General features: G+C 46.1%; 1 protein-coding gene across 1 annotated transcript in view; it reads left to right on the top strand.

Annotated features, from left to right (window-relative positions):
• Tgm3 (transglutaminase 3) overlaps positions 1-16606 on the top strand; it is a 37654-nt gene extending 21048 nt beyond the window's left edge. Inside the window, exons 8-13 of the mRNA XM_051183404.1 lie at positions 4158-4261; positions 5891-6136; positions 9761-10069; positions 12391-12548; positions 15664-15797; positions 16226-16606. Coding sequence (XP_051039361.1) covers positions 4158-4261; positions 5891-6136; positions 9761-10069; positions 12391-12548; positions 15664-15797; positions 16226-16373 — 1099 coding nt within the window. The 3' untranslated portion in view covers positions 16374-16606. The remainder of the gene's footprint in view (positions 1-4157; positions 4262-5890; positions 6137-9760; positions 10070-12390; positions 12549-15663; positions 15798-16225) is intronic.
• Positions 16607-24439: the final 7833 nt, after the last annotated feature.

Raw genomic sequence — 24439 nt, 5'->3', positions numbered from 1 at the left:
GGCTTCCTTTTAATCATCCTCACAACCTCCCATGGAGTACACCCTTTCCCCAGGCCATTCCACTGATGTTGAAGGTTTGGCCTAAGAGAGATAAGCTTTCTTGTCTCTCCAGAGCCTTTGCTTTCTTCAGGGGCAGGATGCTTTCAGGGGAAGTAACGTTGGTGAATTGTTTGTTTTGTGAAGGGGAGGGCTCTGGAGACTTCTAGCTCCTTCCTCTATTCACTCTCCCTCTGTAGCCACAGACAAGGCCCCCTACCTGTAGATTTTGCAGCGCTCCAAGGTAGGAGGTGGGTGGGGACTGCTCTGCTCTGCTCTGCTCTGCCTTGCCTTGCCTAGGGAGTGGAGTGTTCAAAGAAGTGCTGTGGGTCACTATTTGCAGTGGCCCATCCCATCTTCCCACACAGAGCTCTGCCTTTGGATTCCCGCCCTAATAGCCCTTAACCACTTGACTGCAAAGAGGTCACCAAGGCTGGTAGAGTGGCCTTGTCCCTGAAGCAGTTCAAATCATCAAGCTTGACTCAGCACTTGCACTGGGACACTGGGTGCCAAGAGGTCAAAAGCAGGTACTGTACTAGAGCAGTTATAACCGCACACAAAGAGCAGTGATTGTGGGGTAAAAATGGACTCCTGGCTGATGCACAAGACTCACAGGTAGCACTGAACTCTGCTCAGCACACTCCCGAGATCTGCCAAGATGTCTCAGAGAGTTTTCCTGCAGACAAAGTGAGCAGAATTCGAGGTGACCTCCAGACCAGTGGCCTGTGAACTTCAAGTCTGCATCACACCTAATGGAGGAGCAGACTTCTGTGAAACTGTTAGCCAGCACTGCAGTAGCTTTGAGGCAGGAAGCCTGTCTTTCCAGAGCTCAGTCCTGAAACCTTCATGATAGAAACAGAATGGAAAATCGGGTAGTAAGGAGAGAGTACCCACAATCACACAAAACAAGAACTTCCTTGATGATGAACATCCCCAGCATGTGACTAAAGTAGATGGTTTTGCCAGAGGGAGGAATCAGGATGCATTTGTTATCTGCTGTCTTTGAAATTCCCACCTTACAGATAAGTACTAAAAACAGCTACTGTATAGGTATCATTTTTAAGCCAGCTTCTCCTTCCCCTAGGGTTTGCCAAAACCAAAAACGATGTCAGGCTTGCCATCCTCGCCACCTCCACATCCCTCCTGTGCTTCTTGTGTTCATGTATGTTCATTGTCACACACTTCCTGTGCCTCCTTCTTGATGAATACTAGTCAGTCTCATGGCCCCATTTGAAAATGGACTTTCTGGATCTTTCTTGGGTTTCTGTGTGTTTGTTTTGTACTGTTTTGTTTGTTGAGACTGAATTTCTCTATGTCGCTATTACAGCCTGTCCTGGAACTAGTTCCGCAGACCAGACTGGCCTCAAACTCAGAAATCCACCTGCCTCTGCCTCCCAAGTGCTGAGATTAAAGGTGTGTGCCACCACCGCCTGGCTGACTTTCTGGAGATAATTTTTATAACTTATTTCTCTCGTTATTGGAATTTTCAAAATCTAAGAGAAGCAAAACTCTTCTATGACTATATTGTTCATACATTTTAACATTGATAGTTTCCTATCCATCCCTTAGTGCCTTTTTATTGATTATAGAATTAAGGTGATACATTTTGCAAAGTTCAAGAACAAGATAGAACATGTGATAGATGCCTTCTATTATTTCTCATAGTTAGAAGTCAATCACTTCATTGTTTCAATCATAGGATGGAGACTGAACCTAGGCTCTTTAAATATTTTTACATTTATTATTTGTCTAAACAGCATGTGTCTGTGTATGTATATGTATGCCACAGTGAACATGTGAAAGTCACAGGACAACCTGTGGGAATCTGATCTTTCACTATGTGGCTTCCAAGGATGGAACCCGAGTCATCAGGCTTGACAGCAATTACCTTCACCCACTGAGCCATCTTTCCAGCCCTAAGGCCATCTTGCCTGTTTTTATAGTATATATAACCTTTTAAATATTCATTTATTTTCCAATCATGCAAATAATGAAGTTTTCCTAATTAAAAAATGAAACACTACAAAAATTATGTCAAATTTGTTTTATATGCATTGTATATATCATAAACACAATATAAACATTAGCAACTAACTAGATTCAATTTTTCCCAATGATGGGGACCAAACCTAGACCTCAAACTTGTTAGGCAAGGGCTCTACTCTGAGCTAAGTCTTTACCTCCTCTATAACTATTTTAGTAATTTTATTATTACTCTATGCGTTTGGAGGGGGGTGTAGCTTTGAGCACATGTGCAGGTCAGTGAAGTACCTTGTAGAGCTGACTCTGTCTTTCTCCATTACTTTTACACTCCTCCAAAGCTCCAGCTTGGGTCCACGGGGTTGCCTGGCAACTACCTTTGCCCACTGAGATATCTGGCCAGCCCCATTCATACATGCACATACATTTGTAAATGTGCACAATTTTCTGACTTGATTTTGTAATGAATTTTTCTGCTTTTGTTTTATTTTGGAAAATCTAATTCCCAGTTGATTAGTTTGGACTTTTGTTTGTTTGGTTGGTTGGTTTGGTTTAGTCTGGTTTGGGGGGTGCAGGTTGTTTGTTTTGTTTGTTTGTTTGTTTGTTTGTTTGTTTGGGGTTTGTTTTGGTTTTGAGATGTGTATCCCTATATAGCCCAGTCTGGCCTGGAGTTCTAGGTCTCTTGCTTTGGCATCTCTGGGTACCACACACAAAGCTTTCACATGATTTTCTTCCTTTATGCTGTACTTTAGGCAACCTCTCCTTGGTAATACTAGCTTCATTTTGCTTGTCACTTATTTGACTGCTGTGTAATATTCTATTAAGCTGTGCAACCGTTTATCTGGTTATTCTTTTATTGGCAAATTTTTCCTCCAGCATTCTTGCTGGAGTGGGTACCTTAGCTTGGACGACTGTGCATATTCATAAAAGTTTTCCCACTGGAGAAATCCCTCATGGTGGAAATACTGGCTTAGTGAGTATGCAAAATTTTAGAAACTTTTATACTCCTTGCCAAATTGCCCTCTGCAAAGGTCAGGTCATACCGACTTAAATACCCACCAGTAGTATGTGGTGACACTTGTTTTCTTAACTGAAAGTGAACAGGGCTCCAGCTTGGATTTTAATCTCTGCTAGGCTACCAGGCTGAATCTTCCTGGCTGTCACAATTTCTGTTTGTCATTTTAATCTTCTTTCAATAATATGGCGGTTAAAACAATTATCATAAGTCCAGTCATCGTTTACACTGCTTATAAAAACTATCTGTTCATCACTCATGTTTTTCTTCTATTTTTGTTTTTATTAATGTATAACTATTTTATAACATTAATATGGTAAGTCTCTGTTGTACCTATTTTTCTACTTTATTGTTTTGTTTTGTTTTGTCATCTTTTTTCCTCTCCCATTTCCAAACTAGATAATCCAAGTGATCTGCAGAACTCTCTTCAAGTATATTTATCCTTCCTCTGTTATGGCTATTCTCCTAATAAGCTCACCCATTGAATTGTTTGGTTTCAGATATCAGGGAGGTTGCAGTTAAAATGTTCCATTTGGTTCTTCTAAAATATTCTTATTTATCTGTCAGAAGTCCCTGTCTTTTTGTTCTGTGTGAATCTATTTCCCTTTATGTCATTGATTCTGGTTTCAGTAGCTGCTTTGAAGCCCTTGCCTGACAACTCCAACATGTGATTGTCTTTTCTCTTGAGGCTAAACTAATGTAATTGCCAGCCCTTTGAATGTTGTGTTACTTTGGTTTTACCCTAGGTGTGATAGATAGCTTTATCCTCTTACTGCCTACTAGCAAACCCCCGGAAGACCCAGACTGCAAACTGCCTCAGTTCAGTTCCATCACTCTTGCCGGGCTACTTGGTCTGCCTCAAGCATGATGGTTCAGACATGTGAGCAGTTTATAGATGAAATGGGTTCCTTTCCCTCGATTCTTACTTTTCAGAGCAGACCCCTCATGCTCCTTGGTTGATCCACACTCTGGTTCCTGTGTCTGGAAGCTTCTCCTGGAGGATTTCAGGGATATGATGCCACCATGTCTATCAGGATGCACACCTCCAGGGAGGACCTGGGAGCTGCATTGCTTGGTTGGAGACGTGGCATTGCCACTCACTTGTTATGTGGCTTTCTGTCTGCAGGAATTTCCATGTCTGGAATGAAGGCTGGTTCGTGCGCACTGACCTAGGACCCTCATACAATGGATGGCAGGTGCTGGATGCCACTCCCCAGGAGAGAAGCCAAGGTAATCTTGCTGGAGCTGCTGGAGCTTGGCTCTGTTATTTGCAGGAGGAAGTAACCCAAAGCCTCTCTAGCTCCACAATGCACAGTGGGATAAGATTTTTTTTATTAATACAGTTCTCCTTTTTTGTGTGTTCATGCTGCTGTTTAAAGGGATACTACCTCGTGCAGCCCCTCTGGCTGCTGCTACCCCATGAAGAGTGCTAGCATCTGTCAGGCAACAAGGAAAAGATGCCCTCTCTTGTCAATAATTACTTCCTACCACTGTCTATGCAGCACGGCCCTCCCAGGGTAGAAGCCCTGTGGATTCAGTCCTCTTATTCTTTCTGTGACAGGCCCAAGGCAATGGCTGCTGCTGCATCCACTCCTGTATGCCTTTGGGCAGGCTACGCTCCCCTTTGGACTGCCTGCCTTACTCTTCTTCAGGCTCTTCTGGGGTTTTGCCCTCTCTTCTGGCTCTTACTTCCTCTTCCATCAAAGATGGATCTCAGGCTCTCTGGGGTTTTTCTTCTGCCTCTAATCTCTAGAGAAGCCTGTCTTGTCTGTTACCTTTATTTTGAGTTGTTTCTTTCAAACACACACACACACACACACACACACACACACACACACACACACACACTGCTTATATAAATAATACACACATATATAATTGAAAGTATAAGAGTAACTCAGAGAGTTATCAAAAGACTTAGAATAAAAATTAAGTCTTACTGTTACTCTAATGTCCCTACCTTACCCTGTAACACCTGACCTTTCTAACAGAAACATGGTGTATTGTAAATTTGGGGCTGGAGGGAAATTTCACTTTTGGATATTTTCTAGCCACTGTTTTGTAAACTTTTCAGTACAACTCATGAGTGGTTATACAATCAACTTAATGAATTGTGACCATACCAAGATGTGAAAATAAAACAGAATAGAAAGGAGAATAAAGTAAAATATCAGTAAAATAAATATCAACCCATTAAATGTCTCAAGTATGCCAAGATATCAAATTTACTTTCTGTGATTTATGGTTTTAAAAAGAATCTGGGTCACTCTCTTCCCTGTGTATAAAAAGTTATATGTGCGCCTTTTTATTAGTTTTATAAACATGTGGATATACATATATATTTATATATGCATATGGTGTGTGTGTGAGTGTGTGTTTCTATATATGTCTATCTTTGTCTAGTCAAATAATCTACCTGTGCTGAATTCTGGAGGGGAGAAGTGAGGGTTGGGTTAGGACTCAGAGGAGCCAGGGATCCCATGCACTAGACAGATGTTCAGGAAAGACTTCTGGAAACAGAAGGTCTGTGCTCCTCTGGGCTGGAGTGATTCCCGGGGCAGAGAGGCAGCACTTCACAGCAAAATCAGGCTGACTTCAGGGTCAGCCAGGTGACACACGTGCAGGATATACAGTTCAGCCTGTGTTAAGTGGAGTTGGCCCAGGAGCTTGGAACATAATGATGGTGATGGGTAGCTCTATGCCAGACTGATGGGTCACAGTCAGGGCTGAGGCTTGAATGGAGTAAAGGCAGAGACTAACATGTTGGCAGAAGGCCCTCAGAGTCTGTTCCTAGGCAGGCTGGCATGGATGGCTTAACCGTGGTTTGCACACAACCAAACTCTGTATTTTGGCTACCAGGTGTGTTCCAATGTGGTCCTGCTTCAGTTAACGCAATCCGGGAGGGTGATGTGGACAAGAATTTTGACATGATCTTCATCTTTGCGGAGGTTAATGCCGATCGGATCACTTGGATCTATAATAGTAGGAACGGCAGCCAGAAGCAGAATTCTTTGGACACTTACTCCATTGGCAAATACATCAGTACCAAGGCCGTGGGCAGCAACTCTCGCTTGGATGTCACAGACAAGTATAAGTATCCAGAAGGTAGGATTGGGGTGCATGTGATAGGTGGAGTGACGTCACATGGATCTCAGTGATGGGTGGACAGCTTTGAAAGTGAAGAAAAAAAAAAAAAAAAAACAGCACTCCTGTATCTCAGTTAGTTCTGCACAAATGGTAGGGCATCTCTCTATCATTGAGTACTCACCTACTTTTTTCAGTGGGGACAGAAACACCAAGGGTAGCTAAAATACAAGGACAGTTAGCTTCAGAGCACAGACAGCTAGCTGTGAGCCCAGCCCACCTCCAGATGTGTTCCTCTCTCAATTGCACAACTGAGCTGATGTCACTATGATTGAACATCACAGGGAGAGGCATGGTTCTCAGGGCTCTGAGACACATTTCTCTATCTATCGGTCTCTTTCCCTCATCGCCCAGAACCTAGACAGAAAATGCCATTTCAACAAAGAAATAGACAAAGCAACTCAGGAATGCAGGCTTGTGTCATATGCATTCACACTCCCCATCCCCTGAGAAGCCCAGAGGTATGATTACATGAGGAGGAGGCTGATGCCATGGTCCCTGAAATCTATACCATCTGTACTACTGGGTCTCCTACTGTCGCCTTGGATGGCCATGTATGAGGCTGCTTCATCTCTACCAGATTTGTTTCTCAGAAGTTGCTTTGGGAACCAGGAGCGTAGTAGTTCTCAATGACAACTAAGACTTTCCATCTGAAGGTGTGGTTCAACTTCGGAGACTAATTCAAACTAATTTAGCAGTTGCTCTAGCAGGCCACAGGCACTCCAGTCGATACTTCACTCTTTCCAAAATACTTGGAAATAGTTGAGTCAGTTGATCCTCACAGTCAAGGCTGGGGATGGGGGGGTGGTGACCAAAAAGTGCCCTTCTAAATGTGCCACAGTGCTCCTAAGATAAGACCAACTCTCTGACACCTAGTAGCTGTGGGTGTTGGCCAGAGTTCACAGAAGGAGAGAACTAACTCCAGGAGGTGGAGTCTGGCTCCAAGGCCAGGGGCATCCGTCCACATTCACATGTACAGACACATACTGGAGGGTGGACATTTTACAGCTTGTCCTCAGTCAATAAACACTGCTGAGTCTGTCAATATCAAACAAACAAACAAACAAAAACATCAGTGAGATTTTCTACAAAGGAAACACACTTCCTTGAGAATGGTAGAACACCGGGAAGACACACCCGCCGTGGAAAACCATCAGTCTAGTCAGAGGGGTTGACATAAAGCAGATGCTTTCGGAGGCAGAAGGGAAGAAGATGACATCAGATGTTTTGAGACGGTACTTTTGGGCTGCAAGTTTGAGCAGACAGTCTCTGGGAAGATGTCCTTGGGGTTCTTTTTGTGATGGGTCGCATTTGTGGCCTCTGTAGAAGCTCAGGGCTCTGACAGTCTTTTGCCAAAGCAACCATCAGGCAATTAAGCAAAAGGACTCTTCCTTTGTAACCCCCAGCTGCATGTATCCATTTACTTTTGTTACTATCTACACAAGTGACTCTATTTTGATTCTCACAAATTTCGGAATGCCTACTCCAGGTACCCTGTAGATACAACACAGCAGATGGTGTCACTGGAGAGGAAGGTACCAGACCGGTATTTTCTATGTCATGGTGTAAAACAAGAATAGAGAACGGCAAACAAATAAGCCAGGACAGAAGGTGACTCTCTGTCCTACCTGCCACTTAGAACAAGCTTTGTAGGATCTCTGATTCTCTCATCCCTTTGCCTGTAAAATGAGAACAGCAGTGCCTCTCTTGGGTTGGATTTCAGTGCCAAAAAAATGCACACCAAGTGGAAAGTACAGTGTTGGGCACATAGTGAGGATTTAATGACTAGGATGGGGAATCTTCGATCATTTGGATGTCTGTACTCTCCCTGGAATAATGCCTTCCCACAGACTATTCTGTTCAGGTGCTGTTTACCTGACTGTATGAGCCTGCTAGGAGATTCCCTATTACTCGCACACTCTGATGCTGCTTCTCTGGAGTTCTAGCAACCTGCTAAGCAGCGGAGAGGAGCCTGCTGGAAGCTCCCTATGGAACTCCTGGAAGTACCTTGGCTGGTGCATGAGAGCAGGATGGAGCAGTTGTCTGATGCTACCCAGATAGATCTTCTTGCCTAATGATGCCAGTTGGTCTCAGAGGCCCCAGGCAGGAAAAGCTCATAAAATGGGTTGCTAAGCATTTACACAATACCTGGTGGGAAAACAGCAGCAGGAAGCATAGTCTTGAGTAAGCCCAGCCAGTGACCTATATAGGCTCTGGAACCTCCCTGTGCAAACGCCTGCTTCCAGGTCTCAGGTACAGAGGCTCAGAAGCTCCGCACAGCTTTCAGCCGTGGGTGTGGACTGACAACTCAGCTAGAGAATGGAAGGGCATCCAGAGAAACCTGACCCTCCAAAATCTCTCAAGCCTGGTAATCCAGCTACCTTCTTGCAGCAGGGCACAGGGGAGGATCCTTAGACCAGGCTCCAGATCCCTGGAAGTAAGTCCCTCCCTTTCTTCATCCGAACTCCCAGAGTAATCCAGGCCAGTAGCTTCTCTTAGATGCATGAGCCTCTGATGTCCCTGCCAGGAAATTTACATAACTCATGGAAAGGACGCAATAACTTGGAGAGCACCCATCTTAAGATTTCTGGTTTACCTTGAAATTTTCACGAGTTGGTTGGGGGAAAGCCTAGGGGCCACCAACACGGCCCACAACTCTTTCGTCTTCTTGGGAAGCCTGGACCTTCTGCTGTGTGTCTGCAGGTCAAGGCGGGGAGCCAGAGGTGAACTGCTTAGTCAACCTGGGCTTGAGGTTGTTTGTTCTGTTCTCGGTGTGCCACAAGCCTTTAGGGTGTCACCGGTGCTCCCCCTGCACTGCCCCTACTGTCACAGTCAGCAGTGCCTACAGCCTGGGTCCCAGTCAGGAGATGCACCCTCTTATATTAGCCCTGGCCGTTTGGAGATGCCACATTTCTTTGCAACTCTTACTAGTCATGACGTGGAACCTTATCAACCATAGGAAGTTCTTGTTGACTTGCACAGACAAAAATGTCACCTCCTGACTCCCAAAGTGCCTTTAGACAGGGGAGCATGGGAAATGTTTTGAAGTTCTTTCTCGTAACTTTGGTTCTGCTTATGGATCCATTCTAAATCTCTTCGTCTCTGTTTTACCATTTGTTTATAAATGATGGGTTTGGTCTTCAAGTCTCACAAAAGACCTTTCATCCAAAGAAAGAGAAGTGAGAAGGAGATGGAAGGAAGGAGGAGGAGAGGAAGGGAGGGAGGGAGGTAGCGAGAGAGGGAAGGAGGAGGGAGAGAGAAAATGAAATAACTCAAACTTAAAGAAACAACGAAACCCCATTGTACCCGTTTGCAGAACCTGACCCAGCTTTCCCTGTAGCTTCCTGACAGTGTAGACTTGATTGGAAAAGGCCCAGAGACTGGCTGGTCTAGAAGCCTTATACTAAGAACTGATGGAGACCTTACAAGATCAGACATTTGCTGGGAGCAACTTGGACACATAGACGTGGTATCAGTGTTAGTTCTAGATCACTTTCCAGGAGTGTCATGCTGTTCATTGTCTGAACTGCAATTACATCCCTGAAGTATTATTGTTTCATTTTTGTTTCTTTTACCAACACACAGGTTCCAGTGAGGAAAGACAAGTGCACCAAAAGGCTTTGAGCAAACTTAAGCCTAATGCAACTTTTGGTCCAACATCTGTGAGAGATTTGGCAGGGGAGGAGGGAGCGCCCAGCATTTCTGGGAGGTTCAAGGTCACTGGTGTTCTGGCAGTGGGCAAAGAAGTCAGTCTGGCCCTGATCCTCAAAAACCTGACTAGTGATAGGAAGACAGTGACAGTGAACATGACAGCCTGGACCATCGTCTACAATGGCACCCTTGTCCACGAAGTATGGAAGGACTCCGCCACAATAACCTTGGACCCCGAGGAAGGTAACTCATCCTGTGGTTTGTGGGACTCAGTAAACATAAGGAGCTGATCACTGAAGGGTTCCTGCTGACTTTTGGGTGAGCCAGATGACTATGGGAAGAGTAGGAAATGGCCTCTGTGGGTAAGCCTTAGTTCTGATGCTCTAGAAGTTGCCATCCTAAGAGCAAGGCTAGCCATTATGGTGCTAATTGCATATTTATTACACCCTAGCAAGGGAAGAAGGGAGGCTTTGGTAGTTCATAGCCACAGCACAATGTCCAGAACAAGTCTGCACAACCTTGCATGATTTTCAGAGTGAATGTAACCTCATCTGACCTTACAAATCTTGTGGGTTTCTGTTACAGAGGCAGGCATAAGGCTTCAGAGACTTGTGGCTTGCTTGTGCCATAGTGATTATGGGCCAATGCTAAGGTCTTGGTCCTTGGTTTCCTGATGTTAAACCCAGCGTCATCTCCTGTTTGCTAGGTTTTGTTGTTGCCACCCTGCTCACATCCCCACTCCCCAGGTCTATTGTAGGTTTGGCCTTGGGTGGCCTGTGATAGGTCCCAGGGTCTTAAACCCTTGACCCGTGTTGCCCAAAGCGTTCAAGTCTGAGAGCAGCTTCTTGACTCCTGATGACAGTAACAGGTTTTCTAGGAGAACTAAACTGGGAGGATGGAAGTTGCTCTAGGGCAGCCGAGATGGGACGGGCACGAGGTGGAACAGAGGGAGGTTGATGCTGTGGGATTAGGGATGCAGGTGTGCCCACATTGGCAAAATCCTTGAGCTGTTGTGAAAAGTCTGGGCTGACAAAGCAGATTAACAAGGGTGGGGTGGCCATTTGCTTCACAACAAGAATTAACAGAAACTGATTAATTATACAGCCCGTCTTGAAAGAATTCCAAGAAAGATTGAGCTATGTTACCTCTGGTGGAAGGCAACATCCCTTCACAGTTTGTCTTCCAGCAGAAATTTCAATATCAGAAGTAACTGTTGTTATTATTACCTCTGACACTTAACAAGGGAGCCTTTTTGTTTTGTTTGGGGGGAGACCTAGAAATGGAACTCAGGGTCTCCTGAACGCTGGGCAAGAACTCTACACTTCTAGCCCAGGAAGACCTGTTTTGGTAAGCCATAAATATTCCATAGGAAAGAAAAAAATATTTTAATCCTCTGTAAAAGACAGCAGAGAGGAAGGGAAAGCAGAGAGGAGGCAGGTAAAGTGGTCCTGGGATCCTGATACTCAAGTACTTTCTGGATAAACCTAGCTAAGTCTCCTCCCCTTTCTGAGTTCTAGAGTTGTTCCACTGAGGTTGGATCAGCTGGTCCAAGGATACCTTCTCTAGCTGTAGCCAGTTCCTTCGGAGTAAAAGCATAAGGAGCTTTCTCCTGGTTAGCTACCTCACCCCAAGGCCAAAAGAGCAACTGTGGGAAGAGAGCAGTGCCCAGACCACCTGATGGAGAAATCCCCATGATCTGCAATTGTGAGAAAATAGGACCACAAGAGTCTCTGAGGCCCAGAGAGAGGAGGAAGTTCCGTTGCGGGAAAAGTCCACAGGTCAGAGTGTGGTGGAGACATGCCTGATTAATATATAGGATGATAAGAAAGCGTGGGGTGTTGTTTTGTTTTTTAAAGGAAGAGGTGCCATTTGCACAGTTGGGACAGGGACAAGTTGAGGCCCTGAACTTCATCCCTAAGGCAGCAAGAAACCGTGGGAGGTTTTTGTTGTGGAGGAGTGACATGCTTTAGAAGACACCAAGTGCAGTCTTTACAGCTCTGCATTCCTAGTGTATGGACGGCTTTGAAAAGGGAGAGCCCAGAGAGAGGGGAGAAGCTAAAGACACTGTCATACCCAAATCGCAGCTTGTTAGATGACTGGGAGAGCTGAAGCATTTATTTGGCCAACATGTTGGCCTCCCTTCCTAGTCATTACTGTGTGTCATCCTTATTGCTGCTGCCATTAGGCAATAGGTTAGCATCCTTGTTCTTCCTCCGTCCCTTAGAAGGAAACACACTTTGAATTTCCCAGGTCTGGGAGGGGCAGCTGTACTCCAGTCCTTCAAGCCCTCATTTTGGAGTCTTCTGTTGGCATGCACTCTGGCACCTCCTTGAGCCCTGTTCTGGAACACACACACACACACACACACACACACACACTATTAAAAATCTAAACCCAAACCAACAAAAACAAACACAAACCCCACAAGAACTGAGCAAGACTTTGAAAGCAAACTGACCACATTCAGACCCTCCTGCAGCTCAGGCCACCACAACTCAGTTCTGAGGACAACCTTAGAGCTTCTCTTCACCCTCGGTCCACCCGCTCCCCGATTCTCCTTTCAGAAATACAGCACCCTGTGAAGATTCCATACTCTCGGTACGATAGATACCTGAAGGCAGACAACATGATCCGGACCACAGCCATATGCAAGGTGACAGATGAGGCTGAGGTATTGGTGGAGAGGGATGTCATCCTAGACAACCCCACCCTGACCCTGGAGGTAAGAGATAGGGAGGGGTGCCCCCCCTCCAGACAACTCTGTCCTAGGAACACCACTAGTCCCTAGGAAGTGAACAGAAAAGGCTGGGTTTCTCTAGGGGTGGACACAAGAGCCTCTTGTGGGTCAGTAACCCTTTACCTCCTGTATCTCTGTATAGAGTTTATCTGTTCCTGTACAATCCCACTGTGGGCTTCCCAAATGCCCATTGTATAGGATCCAGGTAACTGTGTCAGCCCCAGTCCCACCTTTTCTAAGCTGCCCATAGCTCCTAGGGTTCCTGGTGTCAAGACAGGAGACCCAGGGTTTCCACATTGGTGCTGGCCACTATTTCCCTGGGCAGCTAACTTCTGCTGTCCTGTTTGGTCCAGCTGTGCTTCAGAACAGAGGTGTTCCCACTTCAGGGCCCCAGTCATTGTGGGGCAGCATTTCCAACCTTGGGCCTTGCACCAAAAGAGATTTGGCCTTAGATCTCTCCAGTATGGAAAATGAGAAAGTCTTTAGCTAAGTCTGCTGCTCCAACTCTGTCAGATGGGGGAGAAGACACAGCTCTAGCAGGGTGTCACTTCCTCAGGGTAACCTCTTTTGACAGGTCTTTACAGTCAGGCCTCGTCACCAGTAACACAGCCTCAGAACATTCCAAACATTTGTCCCAGCTAAAAGCGTACCTTTCTGTAATAATTTGTTCCCTCTCTGATTGTCAATGCCAGTGGAGCAGGTGTTACTGCTCTTGGGGTCACCTTACCATATAAACTTCATAAGACAGAAGCAGTATCTTCCATGGGTCTCTCCTGCAGCAGAGCTAGTGGCCTGCCGCTCCTCCCTTCCTAGAGAGAGGCTGTTGCCAGCCCCTGCATGGCCCCTGCGTGGTGCAGTCTCTCTTGCTTCGCAAGGCATTTCCAAGAAGCTCTCCCTGTCCATCTGCTGATCCAATGGACAGTGTTGTCTCTAACTCCCTAAGCTGAGAAACAATGCTGGAAAGTCACCAACCAGCTCAGCTATAAACACATTTTGCCCCTAAACAATGAGCAGTTAAATTAAGTTAGTTCTCCTCATTTTACTCCCCAATCCTCAAACATCCTTATAGTCATCTTTTATTCACACATCATATTCCAATTTTCTGGACATTTTTTAGACTTCCCTGTGATGTCTAATTTATCTTTAAAGACACTATAACATCTTTATCATCGCATGCAGTAAGAAGTAGGCCACTCTGAATTTCCTTGGGTCTCTTTATAAGAAACAGCCAATTTTCCTTCTCTCAGACACGCCCTTCCCTCTGTTGAGTGTCTAGAAAACAGGGGCTTTTTTGTCCACTAAACAAGTCAATGTGTGACTCAAGCAGAACAGTGTCAGAGTTTTAAACTCATAAAAGAAATCTATAAAAAAGATAATGTTCTGGGTAAAATTCTGTTGTCTTATCTAACACTGATTAGTAATTAACATGGGTTAACATGCGGACCTTAGACCATGGGATCAGAAGTAAAATCTGAATATTTTCCCAAAGGGATGAGAACCTTCAAATTCATGGCTAGTGTTCCATATCCAGACTGCCGGATGCATTTATAGACCTGGGTTAATGTAGAACCATAAAGATAAAGAAACAGGTACTTGAAAATATAAATGAGTATGTTTATAGACTTGGTTAATAAACAACAATATACAGATGTGTAAATTTAATGTCAACAAGAAGAATATGGTACAATTTATGTATTGCCATATACTAAAGCATAAAACTATGCTTTTCTCTTAAAATTATTGTCATATACTTTGAGTTCCAAGAAAGAAATTACAGTAATCATAGTGTTTAATATGTTTCACTTACTCACAATGTACTGTTACATGTTGCAGTGTCTGGGGTGAGGGGAAAGCCCTTCTTTTTCCCAGTGTGTGAGTTTGTGAGTTTCCCATGCTGTCAAATCAGTCTGAACTTGGCCTCTGACACTATACAATGGCAGCCATGAGCACAGATGACAAGAAAAACAAACAAAACAACAAACTCACAAACCCAGCAATCTCCAGTGGCTCTAAAAGGAAGAAAAGAGAGACATCTGCCAGTCACAGAACTTCAACATCTATTTCCAAAACCCTCCCTTCCTTTTTCCATGATGTCATTTTGTTCCTAGCTAGAAGGGGAGAGATAAGTAATTATCCCTCTTTGACAGCTGTGTCTGCCCAGGTTTGAGGCTAATGCTTATCAGATAAATGACACCTCCACCTTTTGGGGTGAATAAGTAGTTTGTGTTGCTTGTATGGCCCCAAATCATGCCATCATCCCCTGGGACTCTGTCCTGGTCACAGGAGGACACACAGGAATTGTCTGGGCTCCCAAAGCTGAGAAGGAAATGCAGCGTAGGTATTACCACAGGAAAAGATGGCCTGTTTGCCCCATTCCTTGTGATTAAGCACAGAAGGGACCGTGGCGGTCAGCCTGTATCTCGAGCCACCTCAGGAGTCTTCAGTCTATCCTCAGCTCCGGTGGCATCTCTCAGGAATGGCTTGGGGGGGGGGTGAGAAACAACCAATAAAGGGGCTGAAGAGACAGCAGTTAAAAGCATATGCTCTTCTCCGTGTTTGGTTCCCAGCACCATGTCAGTCAGAGTGGCCTTTAACTGCAGATCTATGGATCTGAGGTCCTTTTGTAGCCCCCTGGGAGGTCACTAACACACACACACACACACACACACACACACACACGAGCACACACACACATGAGCATACACATGTGAGCACACACACACACATACAATTTTTCTTAAGGAACAAAAACCAATAAGCAGGAGGTTCAAGAAAAGCAGCTAGCAGTGGGCTGTCATTAGAAGCAGGCACTGCCCATCCTGGATGAACCAAGCTGGAGCTATGAGCATGTCTCGTTATGCCTCCAGACACAGAGGACAGTGCAGGACTCCCGCTGAATCTGTTTCCCACATACAGTGCAGGGTTAACAGTGATGCCTTGGTTAGGAGACCACCTGACACTTAGGGCTGAATGAGTTGCCCTTCCCTCTCACATCCTGGGCAACATTTCTCTCGCCCCATCACCATGCTCAGCTCTCACAAGGAAGTAGGCAGGGGCCACACAGCTAGCTAACATCCTGACTCATGGACCCTCCCTACAGGTGCTGGAGCAGGCTCAGGTGCAGAAGCCTGTGATTGTGCAGATGCTTTTCTCCAACCCCCTGGATGAGCCAGTGAGGGACTGTGTGCTGATGGTGGAGGGCAGTGGCCTGCTACGTGGCAATCTCAAAATCGAGTGAGTACCAAGCCTAAGCAGCTTTGTGGGGATGGCCAAAAGTGGGGCAGGAGGGCCTGCCCTGAGCCTTTAGATAGGACAGGCAGAGCACCCTCTGACCTCAAGTCTTCATCCTTTTGGGGGTTGGTACCCAAGGATCTGCATTTGCAATTTAGTTTGGAGTTCATCAAGCTTGAAGTCCTAACTGCCAGGGCTACAATCTGATCTTTAGAGCTTGGCATAATTAGGAGATGGTAAGATTCTCTAACTCCTCCCCAACTGGATGTCACAGAACTGAAGGGACCCAGGTCATCAGAGAGGCAGCCAGAGGGAGGTGAAGTTGTGGCTTTGCCTGACACCACTGGAACAGAACTTGAGTCCTATATGGCCCGTGTAGCCTGGGCCCTCTGGATGCCACACCAACACTAACCTGTGTCCTTCCCCATTAGCGTGCCAGCCCTGCGCCCCAAGGAGAAGTCCCGGATCCGATTTGAGATTCTTCCCACCCGGAGTGGTATCAAGCAACTAGTTGCCGACTTTTCCTGCAACAAATTCCCTGCAATCAAGGCCATGCTGTCCATTGAGGTGGCTGAGTAAAGGACTCAGCGGCACTCCCGGAAACTTGGGTAACACAGAGGAAACCGGGCTCTCCTGGAGAGCGAAACTGCTGCCTATGCTGTCCAGTTTGAGAAGCCTTCTGAGTCCCCATGGCTGCCAGACATGGACTTCTAGCAAGCCGCTACCCAACCCCCTTCACCTCAAGCTAGGCGGGTCCACCCTGGCCTAGGACTTGATCATGTTTGCACATTTCCTCATTGCTTCCCTTGGAGATGCCCTTGACCCTGCTGATCTCTCACGCCCATCAACGCTGCAGACGGAACAGCACCTACCCTGGGAACTCAACGCATATTGGGAAGAAGCCAGCCTGGACTGTTTGCTGGTCCCCAGCCTGCGTTTGGGGTATCTGTTCTTCCCTCAGCCTCCATGGAGGGCACGGAGTAGTTAGTTACAAAGTACAACACTCACATCCTTAAAGTCAAAATAAATGTTAAACCAGTGCAATCATACAACACTGATTCCATCCTTACAATCAAAAGAAACATTAAACCAGTGCAATCACATAAAAATGCCAATTTCATCAGACTTCTTTGCCTCTGGTGGTGAAGGAGGGAGAGGGGCCAGGGTCACCTCATCCAGGGGAAGGGCCGAACAAGGTGGCCCTGCGTATCAGTGTCTATAGGGAGTGTGTTTGTTTTGTGTGGTTTCAAGGGCAAAAAAAAAAAAAAAAAAAAAAAAGTCAGAGAAACACTGCAAGCATGTCCAAATTGAGGAGGTTGCCTTGGAAGGAAGCTGCTTGTTCATGGCAGGCTCTAACCACTGTGTGTGCTTTAGGACCTTTGTACATGCATCAGGGAGAGAAGGGACTTCAAAGTAAGTATTCTCAGGAAACTTAAGGCAGATCAGGCTCTGCTCACACTGGGCTCTTCCCTGCTGTGTTAGTCCATTTCCTGTTGCTTTAACAAAAATGCCTGAGGCTGGACAACATCCAAATAAGAGGGTTATTCTGCTCACAGTTCGGAGGGCTAAAAGTCCAAACAGCAGAGTAGTAGCATCTGATGGCAGATGGCAGACATATATACAAGAAGAAAAAGTCACATAAGTAAGAAGGGAAGTCAGAGAGTGGCATTGTAACAATTCATCTCATAACTCAGAGTCTCATAAGAGCTGGCTATCCCTCCTGAAAGCAGCACTCCTAATGGCTGCCCAGTAGCTCCTTCCCAAAGCTCTCCATTACCTCCTAACAGCCACACTGAGGACTCGGATTCTGGTACCTAAGCCTTCAGTAAAAACTCAAACTGCATCAAAACTGTAGCACTCCCCTGGGCTAGCCTGCAGTCAGGAATCCGTGTCGCCAGCACGCGGATGACTGACTTAGACAAACCCTTATACAAACTCAGATGACTCCTCAGCACTTGCCCATTGAAATAACCCCCAGCAACTAAGCACATACCTGCATTCCCAGCTCTTGGGAAGTTGTGACAGGGGGGTCATGAGTTCAAGGCCAGCCTGGGCTATATAGTGAAACCCTATCTCAAACAACAAAAATAACCTCAAGCAGACCCCATTGTTTTCCAATCATTGTTCTGGCTAACCCCATTCAGGCCATTCTGTTTTATTTTTCCAAACTTCAAGAACCAGTCCATTCTAGACAGACATTGCCACTTCACATCCAGTTCAAAGCTCGCTCCCTTTTACTCTGAGCTCGAGCTTCCCCTGTGCATGTGAAGGAAAGGCCATCCTCGCCTTCCCCCATTTCCTTCCTGTTGTTTGATCCTGCAGAGTTATAGCAGGCAGGAAGTTACAAGAAAAATGACAAAAGTCCACTTTCACTGGCGTTGATGCCAGGCAGCCATGACGCTCGTTTGTGAGCTGGTGTTGAAGTGTAGGTTTTATCTACAGCATGCTCCATAACAGGCAGTGTGGCTCTGGTCCAGGGAGTGCACCTTCTGTCTCTGACTTCCCTACAAGAGTACAGAAACACTCTTCTGATGGCTTCAGCCTAGGTCCACTGTCCCAAGAGGGTCACATCCCTTTACCCCACCAGTGAGTAAGCATCAACAAGCAGGCTATGCTCAGCCACATGGCCCTCTCTCCGCTGGGCAAGCTGTGTCCACACCCCAGTTCTCATGGGAAAGGCCAGCAACAGAATCCGTGTCCATGCTTGCTCCCCATGCCACACTTTCCCCAGAACTCCCACCTGGCCACGCCTCTGGTGGGTGAGGACAGCAGAGCCCTGGCCACAGCTGCAGAGCAGGTCCCCAGCTGTGGAGGGCAGGTTTGAGTCTCTATTTGCAAACTTCACAACCCAGTCTCTTTCTCTGCCAGTGACTCCTAGGGCCTGCCTTAGCCTTGAGTTAGGGACAGGGATGTTCATTCTGCCTCAGGGACTGCGCCTCAGCCCCACTGAAGGTTGAAGTAGGACAGACAACTGCTCAGGCCTCTGGTAGAAAACTCCAGAGATTTTCATTACCTCCCACTAATAGAAGGCTTGTCTAGATTGATTCCTCAAGTGCCAGGTGATCTGTGCTTTCCAATTTTCCCACTTTAAGGCAGCCCCTGTACTGTATAGGGGTCAGAGACATCAAATCCAGCACCACCATGATTTCCCTTGGACTTCCCACCTCAAGGAGATTCTTAAGATGTAGCATTTAAAAACATGTATGCTAGGTGTCCATCCAACTCAGGCACAGGCATCTTGAGAAATGAATCTAATAAACTTCTTGCCCTACTTGGGTTCTGAACAATTTTAGGGACAAAAGAGGGCTGGAGAGATGGACTAATTGCTGTTCTTCTACCTGGGTTTGATTTCAGGCCACTACATGACAGCTCAAAACCATCTGCAACTCCAGCTCCAGGGGGTCCCGTGTCCTCTTCTGGCCTCCACAGACACCAGGCACGCATGTGGTTCATGGACAGACACGAAACAAAACATCCATACACATAAAATAAAAAAAAAAAAAAGAGTATGACAGTTGACATTTAAAATTATGCATTTGTATGTCTGTTCACATCCCACTGGCTGGAACTTAGTAACATGGTCACAGTTAACTACCAGGTCAACAGGAAGTGTGGCCATTAGCTAGATGGACTTTCACTAAATTAATACACACAGTTTCTATCACTATAGCAAAGAAAGGTAACCACTAGCCACCATAACTCCATGCCCCAACACCAGAGAAGCCATGAGCACCAAAAGAAAATAGAATCTTTCCAAATTCCCCACCAGGCAAGTCTCTATTCCCTGACCCTGCGTGGGGCAGAAGGAAGCTTCAAACTTGCATAAGAGGAACTGTCCCCTTAAAGAGGCCTCCCCCAGGACAAGCACTGCTTTCTTAATCCTCTCTGTTCTTTCCCACCCCCTCCGTACAGGGCTATGGTTATCAGTCCCAAGCCACCATGTCCGATCTGCAATGTTCTTGAGATGCCCTGTGCTCCCATGTGCAGCCCTGTCTGATTAGCTTCGTGCTGTCTCTGTCCCATTTCCCCCCTGAAAATAATATACAAGAGGCTATACTTCTTAATACTCTTGCTTGGCATAAACCATAGCTTATGCAAGACCTCCTGGTCCCAAACGTTTTATCTTCGCTATCTTCTATCTTCTTTATCTTCTATCTCCTGATCCTCTCTCTCGTAACCCTGTCACTGAAGAACAACCTCCTGGTTTGGGTCATTTATAGCTAATCTATAATCGATTATCTTCCTTTCTAATGAAATTTCAATATTTGAACACATGCAGACACATTAAAGTATTCCATGCAAACATGTTAGCAACATTAAAGCAGCTTAACTATGTAGAAATATAAGAGGATTTGCTACTGTTTCAAAGCAGATGATTACATTTCCCCACTCCTCCCAGTGGATGTAGGAGTACATTCTTTCCAATATTTTATAGTCCTTAGAAATAGGAGCAGGACACCTCCTAGTGGTCTATTTGAGAATCACACAAATCTGTAAATAAATCTGATGGCCCATGCTTCAGCTTGAATTCTGTGGGGCCCAGGGTTTAACTCTAAAGAAGGATTTGGATTTTTTTTTTTTTTTAATGTGACAACTGCACACTCTAGCATGCATGATGTGACCTTCTGGTATCATCAGGCCATAAAGTTACCAGTTCAAGATTTCAGTGAATCATAAGTGGTTAGTGAGTCCCTGCTTCTGGTCAGAGTCTGAGGCTTGGGCAGCAAAGCTTCCTGCCTTCTACAAGCTCGCTGGAGGTCATGCTGATTGGGAAGCTGCCCTGAGGGTGGTGGGAGAGATGTAGGAAATAGATGATGCTGTAAGTACTTAGATCACAAACCCAAATCCTGATGACTGCTGGGGAGTAGTCGGGAAGGGCATGTGGTGGTTACGTGTCTCTGCAACTTGACAGACCTAGGACCACCTAGGAGACACACCACACCTCGGAACATGTCTGTGAAAGTCTGTGAAACCTCTAGAGAGGTTTAGCTGAAGCATGACTATGAAAGTCTTTCTAGAGAGGTTTAGCTGAAGGGTCCAGACTCACCCTGAGTGTGGACAACACCGTGCCATGGGCTGGGGTCCCAGACCAAAGAAAAGGAGTCTCACAGAGCACACCACACACCACTCTACTTCCTCATGATGGACATACAGGGCCAGCTGTCCCACAGCCCTGCTGTCACAGGCAGAGCTGCCCTTACCGCCTTTGCTCCCCTTCCCAGGCCTGATAGACTGTACCCTCAAAGCACAGCAAAAATAAACTTGTCCTTCTTGGAGTGCTTTTGTTAGCACAACGAGAACAGTAACTGATATTTAGTGGAAGTTCAGTGCTACAAGTAAGTGTAGTCAGCAGGGGTCTAGTTAATGACATTTCAGAGGAGAGCCAGGACGCTCTTGGGAGCTGGCTAGTGACCATCCATGCTGCACTCTCCCAAAGGATCTGGCTGCGTTTTGTCCATGTCCAGAAAATTTGGGTGAGGATAAATTCAAAGGCAGTAAGGCATGGCAGAACTTCATCCAGGCTGTGAAAGGTGGTTGCTTACTGCTCTTAGACCACTGGTGAGAAAAAGTGTATTTAAGGCTACAGACATAAGACATGAAAGCAACTGTAATTATTAATTAAAAAGATGAATAGCATGCAGAGAAGCCTTGCCCCTTCCCCAGTCTGAGTCTATCTCAGCTGAAGAATTAAAGGACCCCAGGTCCCTGTCCCCCACCACACACACTTTCATCACCCCACATTCGCCCCTGCAGGAGAGGCTAGAGGACTTGGCACTCTTTGAAGCAACACTCTGTCACCCTGTGGAAATTCCAGCGGGGGAAGCCAGAGGATGTGGCCCCTTCACTGCACCTAGTATACAGTTCTGCCCCACTGTTCAGACTGGCTGCTGAGGTTAGAGGTCTCAGAACTCACTGTCCCTACAGTATGCACCCCTCATGCCCCAGTGTTGAGGTAAGAAGGGTGAGACCCCTTTACCCTGGTGCACACTAGTACAGCACCGGGTGCATCTAGGCTGGTGAGGTTTGAGAACGTGAGGTTCCCTCTGCTCCTACCACACCCCAATGGGGCACGTCAGAGGACATACAACTTGCCTGTCTCCAGTGCACATTCACTGTGCTCCACGTACACCAGACTCATGAACTCAGAGGATCTGTGACATCATCCCACCATATGCACACACACGCACACACTCACGCACGTGTGCACGCACGCACACAGCCCCACCACCACCACCATCCTGAGTGCACTCTGGCTTGCGAGATCGGGGATTGTATGGAACACCTCCTTCCAACACGCAGAAAGGTCAGTGGTGGCTCTTCCACCCTTGCCTGGGGTGGCCATGGTCGCCTCAGCTACCCGCTTTGAACTTCAAGCAACAGGAACTGAACCAGACTCTACAAAGGCAGGGAAATACCAAGTGCCAAGCCAAACTCTCATTCAACATAGGTGTGCCAGAGAGCCCTGGTGAACAAACGAACGCACTGAGACAGGCAAGGCTCGGTGCACACCACAGGCCACATGAAAAGCCAAGGTAAGATGCCCTCTGAAGCCTTGATGATCCTCCGTGGGAGGCCTCACCCTCTCCAAGGAGTGGATGGGGAGATGGTGGGGGAATAGGAGAACGGGAAGGAGAGGGAACTGGGATTGGTATGTAAAATAAGATTGTTTTTAATTTAAATAAAAACTTTTTTAAAGATGTCCCCTGAAAACAGTTTTTTTTTTTTTCCCCTAACCCCATAGTAGCGCTGCCCAATAGAGTGACTTTGATGAAATTCCAGACAAAGAACTAATACAGACATATTCAAAGAATTCAAAAAGGACAGGAACAAACTTGTGGATGATTTGAAAATGATATGAATAATCTCCTGAAGGGGATCCAGGGAACACAGACAGCTGAATTAAATAAGGGAATCAATTCGGTATGTGAAAATAGAACTCAACAGAGACAGAAATACTGAAGAAAAACCAAGCTCAAATGGAACTGGAGATTCTGGAAGTCAAATAAGCGGCTAGTTGGAGAGGCTTGGGGCACAATATCAAGGCCCAGAGACGGCTTACATGAGTTAGATCGCACAGTCAATGACAAATATTTCAAGGTATGAATGGAATATACAAGATCTTTGCCACAGCATTTAAAGGTCATATCTGCAAATTATAGGCAGAGGAGGAAAAGTCTATGGGAAAGTCAATAAAAGTAATTTCAATAAAATCATAGAAGAAACTTCCCCAAATATGTGAAAAGAAATGTTCATCTGGGCACAAGAAAACCAAATAGAGGTAGAAAAGGAACCCCCCCCCCAATATTACAGTGAGAGAGAGAGAAAGAGAGAGGGAAATGTATTAAAATGATGGGTGAGGGGTTGAGTCATGTACGTTGGCAGGCCCGTGAAAATAAAAGCAATTTTTTCAGTGGAAACCCTAAAAACAGTAGGGCTTAAAAAGTCGGACGTCAGTTCATGCAGTGGCAGCTAAGCAGTGCAGCTCTGTGACAGGTTTGGCATCTCCCGCACGTGCCTCCCACCCAGCGCCACCACGATGCCCAAGAGGAAGGTTAGTGTGGGTGGAGCGGTAAAGGTGAGCCCACACAGTGCTCCACGAGGCTGTCAGTCAAGCCCGTCTGTGCCAAGGTGGCTGCGAATCGGAAAAAGGCGGGGGGGTGGGGATGGGGGGGTGGGGAGGGGGGAGGGGGTGGAGATAAATCATCAGACAAAAAAGTGCAAACAAAAGGGCAGAGGGGAGAGAAGGGCAGGGTGAACAGGCTGAAGTGGCTGACCAGCAAACTACCGATCTGCCTGTAGGAAATGGGGAGGCAGGGAAGCAGAAGAGGAAGCCAAGTCCGACTAACGGCAGTGGTCCTCACCTCCATCCACAGGCATATCCTTATCAACTGTCTTGTAAATGTGAGAGTTTTAGTAGCTCCAGAAACATTTTTAAAAGGTGGGAGGAAATCCCACCTCATTCTATTTTTTAAGATTTTGAAGAGGTTAAATCATTTGCTGGTTGTTTATTTTTTGGATACTGTCCTGGGGGTCACCATAACATTCCGTAGAGGGGACTAGTTGTATATCCTACAACACAAAGCATACAGAATGATACTTTGGAGTCTGGTCGTGCGTTTGTGTCTGGAATATTTTCAGTTATATCTAGTAGAACTGTTTCCTTAAAAACGGCTCCTCGATCCTTGCCCTGTCAGAACTGTTACATCTCTGATCATGGTAGTCCATTTTCCTAACAACTGTGATAACACGCTGTGAAAGGTGGGAATTTGGACTATGTACTGTTGTAGCATAAAACTGTGAGTGAATGAATTGAGGATTGTGAACATTTGATGGTTATGTCAAGTGTTAAGGGAAACTTGCCGAGTTTGAGGATGGACCATCACCGGAATAAGTTCAAAGAGAAACAACACATGGCTCTCTATTGGGTATGCGAACACAATGTGTAGCTCTCCTAAATTCCCTAACATTAAAGACTTCTTTACTCCTATCCAGCTGCAAAGCCTGTGACCCACAATAATGACCAGCCAGGAAAGAGATCCCCGGTAGCGTGATAGTATCTCAGGTTATACAACAGATGTCTAATAGGACTAGACGCCCACTCAACAGGAGGGAATTCATGCCTGGCACTGTAAACCTAGCCAACT

Source organism: Phodopus roborovskii, unplaced genomic scaffold (genome assembly GCF_943737965.1).
Source record: "Phodopus roborovskii unplaced genomic scaffold, PHOROB, whole genome shotgun sequence".
Taxonomy (NCBI): Eukaryota; Metazoa; Chordata; class Mammalia; order Rodentia; family Cricetidae; genus Phodopus; species Phodopus roborovskii.
Note: the sequence above shows the minus strand (reverse complement) of the source record. Positions and strands in the feature narration are given on the sequence as shown.